The following is a 15,068-nucleotide window of genomic DNA, read 5'->3' on the forward strand; positions in this document are numbered from 1 at the left end:
TTTACACTCCCCCTACACAAAGTCCTTCACACCCTCACTTCACACAGCAGTTGCTTGTTCCTTTCCCATCTCCGTTTCAAAGCCAGGTTCTTCTCTTTAGCACGCCGTGTCTGGGCAACTGTGTGCTGCATCTTTCCAGCCCACAGACACTTCAGCCTGAACTTGGTGTCTTCAATCCCCAAACTCGCCCCCTTTCTGACCCCTCAGTCTTGGATGATGTGCCGTATAGGCAGCTGATTCTCCTTCTGCCCCTTTCCTCTCCCCAGGCACACATCCAGTTCCTCACCAAGCCATGTTGATCTTACCTCCTAAGCCTCTTTCTGAATCAGCCCCTTCCATTTTTCTCATTCCAGGTGTTCTTTGTTTCTCACCTGTTTTTATGCCATAGTTCCTTGGTGGTCTCAAGCCTCTAATATTAGCACCTTACAGTCTTCTCGCCACACTTCTGCCAGAATGCAATTTCTAGAATGCAAGCCTAATCGGAATGCTTTTTCTACTTAAAGCATTTGCATAGCTCTGTGTGCTCTGCAGGCATATGTCCAAACTGCCTAGAACCTCTGACCCTGGGCTCCTTCCCTGGAATGTTTCTTTTCCAATTCTGTCTCACCTACCCCAGCCTCACCCCTTCCCACCCCTGTATGCCACTTGGCCCTGAGCCCAGAACTTCCTTCCCACTGGCCGAGTTCCTGTAACTTGGAGGTGATTAGGTCTTTGCCCCAAGGTCAGGCTAGGGCTCCTCCTCTTACTATTTCACACAAAGCACAAAAAGAAGTACATGCTTGTCTCCCCAGTGTAATGCCAGAACCTCGGCATGCAGGGACGGAGCCTGCATGTCTAGATCTGAGCCCCTGGAGACCAGCACAATCCCCAGCAGGCCTCCAGCACAATAGGGCTAAGAGAGACAGCTGTATCTGTTATGTTCTCACACCGACTTGGCAACTTAAGGTTAATCCAGAAAAGTCTGACTTTGGGTTAATAGGGCCTTGACCCTTTATTTATGTCGATTGAGGGTTTTCTTCTCATTGGGAAGATCTGACATGTATCTGACTGGAAGCCGGCACCATCGTTTTGTATTGCTGCGAATCTGAATGGAATGTTCTGGTTATATCTTTCTGGCTGTTTTCTGTAATAATGCTCAGTCATGCTTTGTTATTTAATCTGAGGGACTGAGACCTCCATGCACTGCACGTCAATTTTGATGTCCCCCAGATGCAATGGAATCCTTGATGTGCTGAGAAGTGACTGCACGCCTGCGTCTTGTCTTCCCACGTGGGCCAGGCCCTTCACTGCCACACGCCATTGTCTCATTGGCCGTGTTCAGTCAGATTGGCCTCTGGCAGCCCCATGCAGTTCAGACAGGGACCAGCAGCAACCGCAGCCCCTCTAGTTCGCTGCTTCTTCTGTGTCCCATGTTGCAGGCCTTGACTGGGATTGCTGAAGGTGGATATGTTGCCCTGAAGTTGCCTTGCACGAATAGTCACAAACCCTTGTTTTTTTTTTGTTTTTTAATTTGAGACAAGGTCTTGCTCCATAGCTCAGGCTAGACTGCAGACCTCCCCAGCTCAAGTGATTCTCCCATCTCAGCTTCCCAAGTAGCTGGGTCTACTGGTGCATGCCACCAAACAGAGCTAACATTTTAAAATTTTTATTTTTTGTAGAGATGGAGGTCTCACTTTGTTGCCCAGGCTGGTCTTGAGCTCCTGGGCTCTAGTGATCCTTCCGCCTCTTCCTCCCAAAATGCTACGATTATAGGTGTGAGCCACTATGCCTGGCCCCAAATCCGTTTTATCATGTCATCCTAAAACTAAAATAATAACAACAACAATAATAATAATAATAATAATAATATAAATGGTTCATAGACTACATAAAGTCTAAGCACTTATCTTTCCTGTACTTCTCAGTTCCACCCTGCCGTGCCTTTAATCTTGCTCTTTAATCACTATTATGTTCTTTCTACATCCCATTAGCACACAGGATGCATAACATCTAATATATGATATCACATGATGCATGATAACCTCAAAGGGACAAAATTATCGCTGTATGAATATTTCCAACCCTTTCACTTGGGGCTGCTAGAGAGTGCCTATGGACTTGGTAGCTTGGACTCCTTCCTCTACCCAGGGGATGCCTCTCTAGCAAGATTAATTCTTTTGGGATTTTAAAGCAAAACTGGAAGGAAATAAGGAAGCGAAGACCAACATGAGTATGAGGTATAACCAGAGGTAGGTTTATGGAGAAGTTTAGGTGGTAGGGACACCAGGGAGGGGAATTAATTGTGTGGTGAAAGGATATAGATGAAAGAAGAAAAAGAATTTCAGGAGTATCACTGTGAACTCTATATTATTTTCCTAAAATTTAAGAAACACAAGTAAGAATATAAGCAACACGAATTACTTCACGACTGTTACACAGTGCAATTTTAACCATGATTTCAATTTAGCGTAGTGCTAAAGTGGGTGGGCAGTGGTGGGGGGAGTCTCGGTTTCCACGGAGCTCTATAAAAAAATCAGATGGCACAATAATATAAATATGCCTATTATCTTGCAGATATGTATATGGAGTCATACTTTTTTCCTAACAGAAAACCTGTGAAGCAGTGCAATGATCACACCTTTACGTTGCACAGGTTGGGTTCAGTCTCCTCATGTAGACTTAACCTTCTTAAGGGCTTAGCGCCTATGGCCCAAGTATTTATTGTAGCACAGATTGAGACATCTCCTTGGAAATAACACAACAGTGATTGACAATGGCAGCCCGCGGTGCAGTCCTTAGCCACACTGGCTCTAAAGGCAGAGCAGTCCTGGTGAAAACATGCCCAAGTTGAAATAAAAGGCTCTAACAACATGTCACCTTAACCATCTGGACTGTGGCCTGATGAAGCCCCTGTGTCTAATCTCGGTGCTGGTGCCTCTGGTCCCAGCAAGCTTGTTCTGGCTCTGGCTGCTTCGCCGCAGGGAAACATTGCTCCGAATGTCAAGGAAGAGAAGGCCGCCGGCTCCCCTGGAGTCCTGCTTTTCCTCCAGTGCCCTTTGGTCTCCAGCTTTGGCTGCAGAGCAGAGGGTTTCCCCACAGAAAACTCTCAGCATAAAGCCATTCATGTCTCAATTGTCACAAAGACACCAATATGTTCATTTCCAGAGCAGAAATAAAGGTGGATGTACGATCCTGCCCTGTTTCCTCTCAGAGCGACACCTGTAATTCCTAATTCACAGCCCTCTAATTATGGCAGGGGGTCTGGTGTTGACTGAGCTCTTACTGTCCCTGACACATGGCTGGGCACTTCTCCTGAGTTTTTTCAGGTCATCTTCATGGTGCCGCCATGTGGAGGACATATATCACTTTCATTTTATAGATGAAGAAACAGAATCTCAGAGTCCAGAGGGCCTCCCTGGGCGTGGGGTTGAGCCCCAAGTCACCGTGGCCATCATGCTGCCTCCTGGCTTAGAAGCCACTGGCTGAAGCCCAGAGTGAGGAGGCAGATCCCGACAGCCCCCACCTGTGTGAGGGTCACCTCACCATGGTCAAGGGGGAGTCATTACAAACTGTCAGTAAGGTTGGCTGCTTAGATTTTCTGTTATGTATCATCAGGAGCCCCTGTGTGTTTTTAAAATATGGGATGATGATTTAAATGGGATTAAAGCCCTTGTAAGAGAGGTTGAAGGGGCACCCCAGCCCCTTTGGCCCCTCTGGCCCTATGCAGAAACAGCAAGAGGGCACTGTCTTTGAAGCTGAGCAGGCCCTCAGCAGAAGCAGAATCTGTTGGCACTGTGATCATGGACTTCCCAGCCTTTAGAATGGTGAGAAATAAATTTCTATTATTTATGAATCCCCCAGTGTAAGGTATTTTGTTATAACAGCCTCAACGGACTGAGACAGATGGTGTGATGGAAAAGGATTTTAAAATGAGGTGCTAAAAAGGTTGAGGGGCATTCTTCTGATGGGTGCAGGGAATGATGAGGCCACAGCGTGCAGCAATCTGGGTGTGCATCCAGCCAGGTTTCCACATGAGGAAACGAGGGGCAAGACAGGCCGAGCCTGAGACTGACCCGGGAGGTGAGATGGGATCCGGGATGAGTGGTGCTGACTGGCGGGGGCAGGACACTAGGGCAAGGCACGGAGGTTGAAAATGACTCCTGATTTCTCATTTATGCCTGGACAGCTGTGAGGAGGTGGTGCCCACGACAGTGACGACAACACAAGGGCGGGGGAGAAGGGCAGCCCCTTTGGCAGTGGTCTCTTTTTGCTGTAATCAGAGGTCAGTCCAGACACACTGCCCAGTTCTTCCTACTAAAATTGGATGAACAAGGAGGTACACAGAGCAGATCTCGGCCAGAGATCAGACAGGATACCTTCTTTTCAGGATCACCTCATCTCAGTGTTCTGGGGCAATCCAAGCCCTGATTTGGAAGGATTCTGACAAAATACACAATGAACAAGGACTGTGCTAGCTCCCTCTGAAGGTTTGAATGGGCCAGCGGAGCCCAAATGCATGTACTAAAAAATGATAATTGAGTTACTACAATAATACAGTATCATATGACTTTATAGGATGGGTCAACTTAAGATTTCACCAGTTCTGTCTTCTGTCGGTGTTAAAGTTCGTATCTTTAGAGTTCTCATGTTATAGCCATTGATACTATGGTCAAATAGCCAGGTGCCCACTGAAGAAAAATTATGCCAGAGAATAAGAAATGATTCAGGCTTTATTTTCTTTAGTATTTTTATCAGGTATGTTACTCCTTGGAGAGTGCAGAAAATATTTGTTTAAAATATTCCTAATTTGATGGTACTTTCAAAATCAGATTTAGTCAGACCATTAAAAATTGTATAAATCAATAGCAATTACCTACTTCTAAATTGAATCATTATCCCCAAAGAAAAGTGCTATTAGAACCCTGCAGACTCCAGGTCATCTGCAATATACACCCAATCTCATAAAAAGAAATAACAAAAGGAAAAAATAAAGGGAAAAATAAAAACCAAAATAAAAGGTACACCTCATTTTATTTTATTATGTTAATTTAATCCCCAGGTAGAAAGAATGAGCTTCTGTTGTACTTCAATGTTTAAAATCTGGCCAATTTTTAATGTTTACAAAATTATTTTTAATTTTAAGAGAGTATAATTTACCAATTAGATTAATTGTGTTTATTACTGCCGGGAGACTGCAAAGAGTCTTATTTTTAGTTCATAACAGAAGCTTCTGTAACCCTTTGGGTCATGGCTGGGATTCTGCATTTTTATTATAGCAAGAGAGCTTTGATGCTTGGATGTGTTAGGGAAGGATAGCCATATGAGAACGTTTCGTAGAGCCAATCTCTCCTTACTTGTTAATTTGGCACCTCTCAATCATACATTTTTGAAAGCACTAATTATTTCACATAACATGTAAATTTATATAGCATCTTATATACAATTTTAATGCACTCAGACCCCTAAAGCTATAATTCATTATAGCATCTTATTTTATTTATATTAATATATGTGCCTTGAGTTAATACTCTAATGATTTGCAAACTGAAGCTTTGTCTCAATAAATTTTTACTTTTTGACAAATTATACTACATTAGTTTGATATATTTGCAAAATGTAAATACCTGCCTTTCCCATTGCACTTTCATTGATATTCCCAAAACACTGGGACATTGCTAGTCCAACAGGTATATTGTGGACCAGCATCTTCTCAAGTCTGCACAAAAATATTTTACAATGTCATTATCTAAAGTGTTCAACTTTCAGTTATTTGGAATATGCCTTCTGCAAGCCTTTTTTTCTTTTTTTTGAGATAGAGTTTCACTCTTGTCGCCCAAACTGGAGTGCAATGGTGCGATCTCGGCTCACTGCAACCTCCGCCTCCCTGGTTCAAGAGATTCTCCTGCCTCAGCCTCCTGAGTAGCTGGGACTACAGGCTCATGCCACCATGCCTGGCTAATTTTTGTATTTTTAGCAGAGATGGGGTTTCACCATATTGGCCAGGGTGAAACCCTAGGTTGAACTTCTAACCTCGGGTGATCCCCCTACCTAGGCCTCCCAAAGTGCTGGGATTATAGGCATGAGTCACCGTGCACGGTCAAGCCATTTGTTTTTTATAGGATGCTGCTGCTTGACCAAGTTTGAATATGCTTTCATTCCATTATGCCAATGTTTATGTATTATAAAGAGATGATTTTATATTATAATGTATTTTTTTTGTTGTTGTTGTGTTTGTTTTATGAGACAGGGTCTCATTCTGCCGCCCAGGCTGGAGTTCAGTGGCCAGGCTAGAGTTTAGTGGCACTATCATAGCTCACTGCAGCCTCAACTTCCACGGTACAGGTGATGCTTCCACCGCAGCCTCCCAAGTAGCTGCGACTACAGGCATACATCATCATACGTGACTAATTTTCTGTAGAGATGGGGTTTTTCCACATTGCCCAGGTTGGTCTCGAACTCCTGGGCTCAAGCAATCTGCCTGCCCTGGCCTCCCAAAGCTGGGATTACAGGTGTGAGCTACCTTGCCCGGCCTATAATGTCTTTCTAATAATACTTAAAGTGTGTTTTCATACTGCCCATAAGGACAATTATATGAAGTGGTTATTTGGAATAAATATACAAGAAATGTTCTATATATGTTACAGAAATCTTTCAAAACTGCTTTGAAGAGAATGGTACTAGGGCTGGATTAATTTACAACACAAATTCCCCATTTTTTGGTGTGTTGGGCCATGCAAATGAGGAGATAGTCAGGAGATCATATAGTATCAAAGTGTAGAAGAGATGTGGCTTTATGGGATGTGGTCACTGCCCTTTGAATCTGAGTCAGGTATATTGAAATTCCCACCTAGGATTTCCTCTTCCTTAATATTTATCTTCTGGACTTAAAAAAGATAAAAACTTTCAAGTTGTGTTTGTGCCAGCACCATTGAGAACTGCTACTTTACTGTGACCTTAAAATGGGTTCTTATGTCTATTTCTCAATTAATTAGAGGCCAAAGGGAAAAAATTGGTGCATAGTGAGAGAGAAAAACCTCTCTTACCAAACTTCCATTGTAGGTTTGTGCACACATTCGAGTATTATGTCTAACAATCACTACTCATGCAAGTTTGTATCCTTTCCATTCTTCTTGAACTTTAGGAGGTTTATATCAGGTACCACTTGCTGGAGCCATCTTTACACCCCAAATAAGCCCATATTTCCTATGCTGAATGATGCTATTTGTTAGGTAATGGGAGAGGTCAGCATGACCAGGGTGAAGGGTGTCTGCTGGGGAGGATGGAGAAGTAGGGCTGTGGGCTGAGGGTGAGTTTATGTTGGGGCTTGGCAGCTGAGCAGAGAGATTGCAGCTGATGCAGTAGGAAAGAGGATCCATGGAGCTTTGGGGCAGATGGTAGCAAAATTGGGTTTAAGGGATTTTGCCTGGCATGGATTAGAGAGGAGAAAAGCCAGAGCCAGGGAGATAAGTACAGAAAAGAAATTCTGGCCAGGTGCGGTGGCTCACGCCTGTAATCCCAGCACTTTGGGAGGCCAAGGCAGGTGGATTGCCTGAGGTCAGGAGTTTGAGACCAGCCTGGCTAGCATTCTGAAACCCCATCTCTACTAAAAATACAAACAAAGGTGGCAGGTGCCTGTAATCCCAGCTACTCGGGAGGCTGAGTCAGCAGAATCGCTTGAACCCGGGAGGCGGAGGTTGCAGTGAGCCGAGATTGTGCCATTGCACTCCAGCCTGGGCAACAAGAACGAAACTCCGTCTCAAAAAAAAGAAAAGAAATTCTCTTGCTGGGAGTTTTATTATGCCTATCTCAAACACAAGAGCCAGAAACCATATCTTATAAAATCATGTTCCCTCTACACCCTGATAGCATAAAAATTTCCTCGTTGTCTATTCATTCTGCATGAGCCAACACAAGAAAGAGCTATTGGTGTCATTGCCGGGAGCGGGGATACCATAAGTTTCTTCAAAGACAGACACCAGGACTTTCATCTTCACATCTATAGTCCTTGAAATATAGTAGGTCTTACAAAAATGTTTGTCAAGGGAGTGAATGAAAATAAGAGTGAATGAAAATGAAAGCAAAATATACTTGAGGATATAGTTTTTCCTGGACCACAAGTCAAATGCCAATGGATAACTTCAGATTCCTAGCCATGCATCTTTTTCTCTGAGAACTGGATAGCCGGAATAGCAGATCACTCCATTTCCTTTCTGACATGCCACATTGAATGAACATCTGCTAACAACCAGAAAGTGCATGAAGAAGTTTGTCCATGAAATCACTCCATACCCAAGTGGAGGAGAAGGAGCTGTGGACTGAAGGTAAGCTGTGCATTCCCTCAGCTGGCAAATGTCAAGCCCATAATCTGAGCTTCGTATGTAGGAAATACCTACACACGAAGCCCACCTAGGTATTTCCTCATGCAATGAGAAATACACCAGTATGGGGACCCATGAAAAAAGCCTGCCATAACTCTGATAATGATTTATTTTCAAAGGCAGAAGAAAATTTTAGAAAACATATAAATAAGATACATGATAGAAAGTTTATACATTCAGAAATGTCAGTAGATTAAAAATCAAAGAAACAGGCTGGCAGTACCAATGTCTCACAGCCCTCCGGGGGAGCTGTGGCCAGAGCCAAAGGTCAGAGCAAAATGTGGAAAATCACTGACAGACTGGGACCATGGGCAGGAAGCCTTGAAGGATTTGGTCAAGCAAAGGCAAAACTGGAGGGCAGGATGCCTGTTGAGAAGACCTGGTCTAACTATGGCCACATTGGAGATGCCCCCGGAGGAGCCATGGAGTGAAAGTTAAGGGACCTGAGCCAAAGGGTCCCAAGTCCAGAGGCTTATGAATAGGAACCAACTCTTTCTTGGTATTAAAGGGGCAGCCCTCTGGGCTGGTTGGCTGGCTTTTATCCAACTGTCCTAGACCTCACCACTTACTACTGAACATCTTTTTAAGGATCTCTTTAAATCTACACCTCTCTTTTAGAGGGCCATTTCTTAGTGGAGGCAGTGCAACAGAACAAATAATGAAACAGTTGAATTCTACTTCATCCATGTCTGCCAAGCCACAAGAATGGTAAAGGTACTCACGTTCCACAAAGTACGAGCTGGCATCGATCTTCCAGATGATCTGGCCCCGATGAGAACCATTGACTCCACGGTTTTTATAGTCCAGAAAGTTTTCGGACAAGACCTCATCTATATTCCCAGAGGAAGAAAGCAGAGCAGAGAAACATATCAGTCAACAGCATATTTAGGGGAATAAAAGAAAAGCAAAGGATACAAATGCTGCTTCCATCTCAACAGAAGAAAAAGCACCTGGAATCAGAGAATCAGAGAGCAGGAAGCACCCCAAGACGCCATTGGGACCAAACGCTTTTTATGCCGGGATCGCCTCCCAACCCCATAGCACTGCTGGCAGGAGATCATCTAGCTGGTTCTGGAACACCTCCAAAAACAGAGAAATAATTACTGCTATCGCGGTTCACTTCACTTTTAAATAGCTCTTCTATGTGTGAAAGCTCAGTGTGAAAATCTTCCTCCTTAAGCTTCTATGAACTGATCCCTATTTGAGACTAAGGGCGAGACATAAAGAAAAAATCTCCCTTTGGGGTCTAGTTCTCACGGACTCCACTTCGAATCATCTCTCCTCCCACCTGGGCATCACCACCATCCTATACATGGTCGCACCCATGAACTTATCCATCCATCCATCATGCACTCATGCATTCATTGTTCATTCAGCAGCTGAAATCTAACCATCTGCCAGATGCTGGGGAAGGTGCAGGGGCTATGGTGTTGGGCAAAACCAGTATGGTCTCTTCTGAACCAAAGCTTACAAACAATTGAGAAGACAGACTGTAAACACTAAGCAAAGGAATAAATGTTTGATTGTAACTTGTGATAAGAGATGGAAAGGAGGCGGGGTGCAGTGGCTCACACCTGTAATCCCAGCACTTTGAGAGGCCGAGGTGGGAAGATCACCTGAGGTCAGCAGTTCGAGACCAGCATGGCCAACATGGTGAAACATCATCTCTACCAAAAAAAAAAAAAAAAAAAAAAAAAAAATTACAAAAATTAGCCAGGCGTGGTGGCAGGCACCTATAATCTCAGCTATTTGGGAGGTTGAGGCAGGAGAATTGCTTGAACCCAGGAGGTGGAGTTTGCAGTGAACCAAGATCATATCCAGCCTGTTTACATAGCGAGACTCTCACAAAAAAAAAAAAAAAAGAAAAAGAAAAGAAAGGAAAAGAACAGGGTGCTGTGATAGAGAGTGACAAGGAAGGAGGCCGGCGGGTGGGGGGCAGGTGGTCAGGAGAGCACTGAGGGAGGAGACGAGGCCTGGGAGGAGCTCTGGGTGACTGTGTGCTTTCACCTCCTGCTGTTCTCTGCTCATCACTTTGCAACCTATCGATGTTCTCTTTAAAACCAGTGCCTGGAGAGAAATGCGGCATTCTTGGGGAGGACAGATCTGAGAATACCAAGCTGCCTGTCACCTCCTTGATTCCAGACCCCACACTTTCAGTGCAGACTAAGACAGGGATGTGACTTTCACCTTGATCTTCTATGGAGCCCTTGTAGTTTCCACTTCACCAGAAATAATCTGAGCTAGGTGGATCTGAGGCTGTGGGGAAAACCACGTTTTGAGAGTCCAAATCCACCGTAGGGGCTGGAGGGACAACCTGGGCAAGGGCACCTGAGGGCAGGCCCAGAGCCCCAGCTCTGCAGAGAGCCCTTTTCATGATTGCCCTTTTCTCTCCTGATACCCTGCAGTTCACATGCTGCATCTGGCTGGACTGAGAAAACAGACAAGAGATGAAGTGCAAAAAGCACTGAGCTTGAAGCCAAAGGGCCCAGCTCTTGCCTTTTGTGCCATTTGCCAATAGTGTCACTTCTATAGTCTTTCTTCATCTGCAAAGTGGGGAGTACTTACAGGGGAGCACTAAATGAGATAACTGGTAAGCCTACTTGTAATCTGCTATGTGGATTGCACATTTTAGGCTGCCCCTTCTCTGGCAAAAAAATGACTGGGCAAATGAACACTCATTACCGATAAGAACTGTTTGTATCCTTTGGAAAATCGCTTGTTTGCAAAATTTGCCTGTCTTTTTATTCACAGTGTGTGCTCACAGCCCTGTTTGGGTTACCAAGAAGATTGCATAATACATCTTTTACAGTAATTGCCTCATTTCTGCAAAAAGGCATAATATTTTCCTAGCTCCCTGGGTCTTCAGCACAGATATAACAAGTTTCACACCCAGGTAGAAATTTGCCTCATTATAGCAGTTCTCCAAGGGATAGTATTTCCCCGAATTTCTCCACTCTGATCACTGGGATATTCCCTTTAATAGTCACGGTCAGGGATTTATAGACAATAACACCTGGAAGAAGGATGTCCATTCATGCATGAGATAATGGGTATTGGGTACTTTGTTCTGTTCCAGACATAGTGCTAAACCCTGGGGATACACTGGTGAGCAAGTCACGGTCTATGTTCTCAGGGAGTTTCTAATATATTTGGAGATTTATTCAAGAAAACAGGTAATTTCATTAGAATATAGAATGTACAAAAGGGGGTTAATTATCAAGGAACCACAGGAACATGAATGAGAAAAGGATGAAGGGGAGGTGAGAAGAATCAGCAAAGGATGATGAGGATGGCAAACACACACACACACACACACACACACACACACACACACAATAATGAGAAAAAAGTATATTTTGCTGTACACATTTAAACACAATATATTTTAAAGGACTGGCTGTTAGTCCTGATAAGCATCCCCTTCCCTCACACTAACAATAACACTTAATCACAAGTATCACACAAGAAAAATAGAGTAGTCAGTATTCTTGCCTGGGCTGAGAGGTCAAACCCTTCCCCAAAGGCATTTGTTACCAGTTGTTAGAAAAGTTACTAGTCTTTGCTTAGGAATCAAACTGCATTGACAGGGTCAGCTGCAGAAATCCAAAATCAGTCTACATACTTTATGCAGAAAGGGATTTAATGCAGGGAATTCAGGGCTGGAGAAGTGGACTCTAGGCAGGGCCTCTGGAATCAGGATAACTGCCTAACTGGCTCTCCAACGAGGCTGATGCCTTTGCCTCACTTGCAAGGGCTGCCCTGGGACCTGCTGAATATGAAAACTCAGTACAGTCACTGCAATCTGGAGGGCAGGAGGCTGCTGTCCAGGCCATGGCAGCTGTCTCTCCACCGGCGAAGACAGTGACCAGCCAGTGGCAAGTGGAGTAGGTCACTGCCTGCCCCCACCCCCACTGCCTGTTGGTGTCCAGGAAGCTAGAGAGTAGACACGGGACGCTGCTGCAGAAAAGCTCCATTTCTCAAGGCCATGCTTGTAGCAGCCACAGGCCCAAGAGCCTGGTCTAAGACCACTAGCTGTATTAGCTCAAGGAATCCTTTCAACAAGATTTTGAGGTAGGTGCTTATAGTATTTATCCCTATTTTGTAGTGAATGATTAAATAAACTGCCTAAGATCACATAGTAATGGTACATGTAAGCTTCCCCACATTTCACATATTCACCTTCCCGATCTTGCACAGGTGCAGCTAAATGAATCGAATTTGCATCCAGAACATGGCTGCACGGGAGTCTGGGAAATGTAAATTCAGAGGACCAGATTCTGCACTAGGGGAAGGCACAGGAGATGAGAGGAAAGAAGAGAGTAGAGGGGAGGAGACGGGAGGGGAGAGGAGAGGAGAGGAGGGGAGGGGAGGAGAGGAGGGGAGGGGAGGAGGGGAGAGGAGGGGAGGGGAGGAGAAAGAAGGGAAGGGGAGGGGAGGAGAGGAGAAGGAAGGGGAGGGGAGGGGAGGAGAAAGAAGGGAAGGGGAGGGGAGGAGAGGAGAAGGAAGGGGAGGGGAGGGGAGGAGAAGGAAGGGGAGGGAAGGGGAGGGGAGGGAAGGGGAAAGGAGAGGAGAGGGGGGAGGGGAGGGGAGGAGAGAAAAGGGGAGGGGAGAGGAGAACTGGAATGGATGCTGTGGGCCAAGCCACACTCTCCACCTCAGTGTGGAATGGGTGCTCTAGGCTCTCTACCAGGAGGCTGTTATTTTCTGCATTCTTGTCATGATGGAAGCCTCTTTGTGGGAGCAATATTACATCCCCTTTGAGGCAGGAAGCTTACATGTACCATTACTATGTGATCTTAGGCAGTTTATTTAATCACTCACTACAAAATGAGGATAAATACTCTAAGTACCTACCTCAAAATCTTGTTGAAAGGATTCCTTGAGCTAATACAGCTAGTGGTCTTAGACCAGTGTCCAACATCTAATAAGCAGCTATTTCTGCTTAGAATCTGGGCCAAAAATAGGGCCCTCTATTGCAAATCCCTATGACACTTACTATGTAAAACCATTAATAATAACTTGAAGCACTAGCTCACATCAGTACTGTTCAAGATTTTGTCATCGTACATTTTGTACAGAACGTGTAGAGATAAGTTCCTCAGGAAAAGATTACATTTTCTGAGTGGTATGCATTTCTTCTGGTGTGTAGAATCCTACCACCTGCTCCTCAGTTTATAATAGAGAAAGGATCTTTGTGGATTATTACAATTTTAATCAGAAAGTTCTAATGAAGCTTACAGAAACAGACATACCTAAGAAACAAGTAATATATTTTCTCTGGATTTGTCTTCAAAATAAAAATCATAGCTATGATTTCCATGCCATAATCTATAATAGAAGAGTGGACAACAAACATGCTATTGCTGTTAAGAGTGGAATGAGCAAGTGAGCCCATAAGTGATTAAAAGAGAGAATCAATATACTACCCAGGTCTCCTACACCCATCAGAAAAAAGATATGGCTTCCATTTTTCAGAGTAATTCATGCTTTCTGACAACCAAATCTTGGGAAAAAAATCTCCCAGGATTCTCCCACTGTGGCTGGACCATGACTTCACTAAATAATGGGACAGGGCCAGGCACGGTGGATCACGCCTGTAATCCCAGGAGTTTGGGAGGCCGAGGTGGGTGGATCACCTGAGGTCAGGAGTTTGAGATCAGCCTGGCCAACATGGTGAAACCCCATCTCTGCTAAAAATAGAAAAATTAGCCAGGGGTGGTGGTGCATGCCTGTAATCCCAGCTACTTGAGAGGCTGAATCAGGAGAATCGCTTGAACCCGGGAGGCGGAGGTTGCAGTGAGCTGGGATCGTGCCATTGTACTCTAGCCTGGGCAACAGAGCGAGATTCCATCTCAAAATAATAGTAATAATGGTAATAATAATAATAATAATAATAACAATAATAATGGGACGGGAGATATGGGGAGAATCTACTTGTCTTTCTTACTACTAAGCCAATGATGTAGAAGCGCCATTCTCTTGTAGAAGCAGGAACTCTAAGCATAAAGTGATAGAGGAGCTCCTAAAAATCAATGCCACTTTCTCCCCTTCTGTGTCCTTTCCTTCATATTGTTTCTTTGGACACAAGAATTCTGTTTGTGCCTTATACAGCTTCTGCTCTTCTAGATTCTAATAGGGTGCCTGATGTAAAGGAAAAACTTTAATTCTTCAAGAGTTGGGTTCCATAAATCAGCAGCCACACTTCCCCCTCCACATCCAGGTATCTTCCCCCTCTTATGGCAGAACAGTCCTATTTGCTTTGAGAGCTCTAGAAGTCCTACCATGCTGAAAGCATCACAACCCGGGCCTCTGCTGGACATTTGATGGCACACGGATGTGCCATGGCCCATACCCAACACTGCACCACAATGCTGTGCTACCCCTGTGGCAGCATGAGTCCTGAGCCAGGGGAGGCAGCTGTGTGACTGTGGGAGCCACTGATTCGACATCTCCTCATTCATGAAATGACAGATGAGATGAAATCACCATCTCTACATTTCTCAGCCTAGATCTCTGATTTGATCTCTGGCAAAGCACCGAAAATGTGGAAGATAAGCTACTAAGGACTTACACATTATTGACTTTTAAGATTCACAGACAATTTCGGATTTGGAAGTTATTTTTGAAATGCTATGCCGTTGAAAGTGTTGGCATTTTGCATTACATAACTTCACAGTTATATATGTGTAGCTACAATGAGAATAACAAACT

General features: G+C 44.4%; 1 protein-coding gene across 9 annotated transcripts in view; it reads right to left on the reverse strand.

Moving 5' to 3' along the window:
* The window catches only part of HECW1 (HECT, C2 and WW domain containing E3 ubiquitin protein ligase 1), a 445,382-nt gene that overhangs the window by 230,388 nt on the left and 199,926 nt on the right, over positions 1–15,068 (reverse strand). For all 9 annotated transcript variants that reach the window (XM_057302857.2, XM_008960744.4, XM_008960746.4 and 6 more), the window contains one exon: positions 9,080–9,187. In XM_057302857.2, coding sequence (XP_057158840.1) covers positions 9,080–9,187 — 108 coding nt within the window. The remainder of the gene's footprint in view (positions 1–9,079; positions 9,188–15,068) is intronic.

This window comes from Pan paniscus, chromosome 6, assembly GCF_029289425.2.
Source record: "Pan paniscus chromosome 6, NHGRI_mPanPan1-v2.0_pri, whole genome shotgun sequence".
In the NCBI taxonomy this organism is placed as follows: Eukaryota; Metazoa; Chordata; class Mammalia; order Primates; family Hominidae; genus Pan; species Pan paniscus.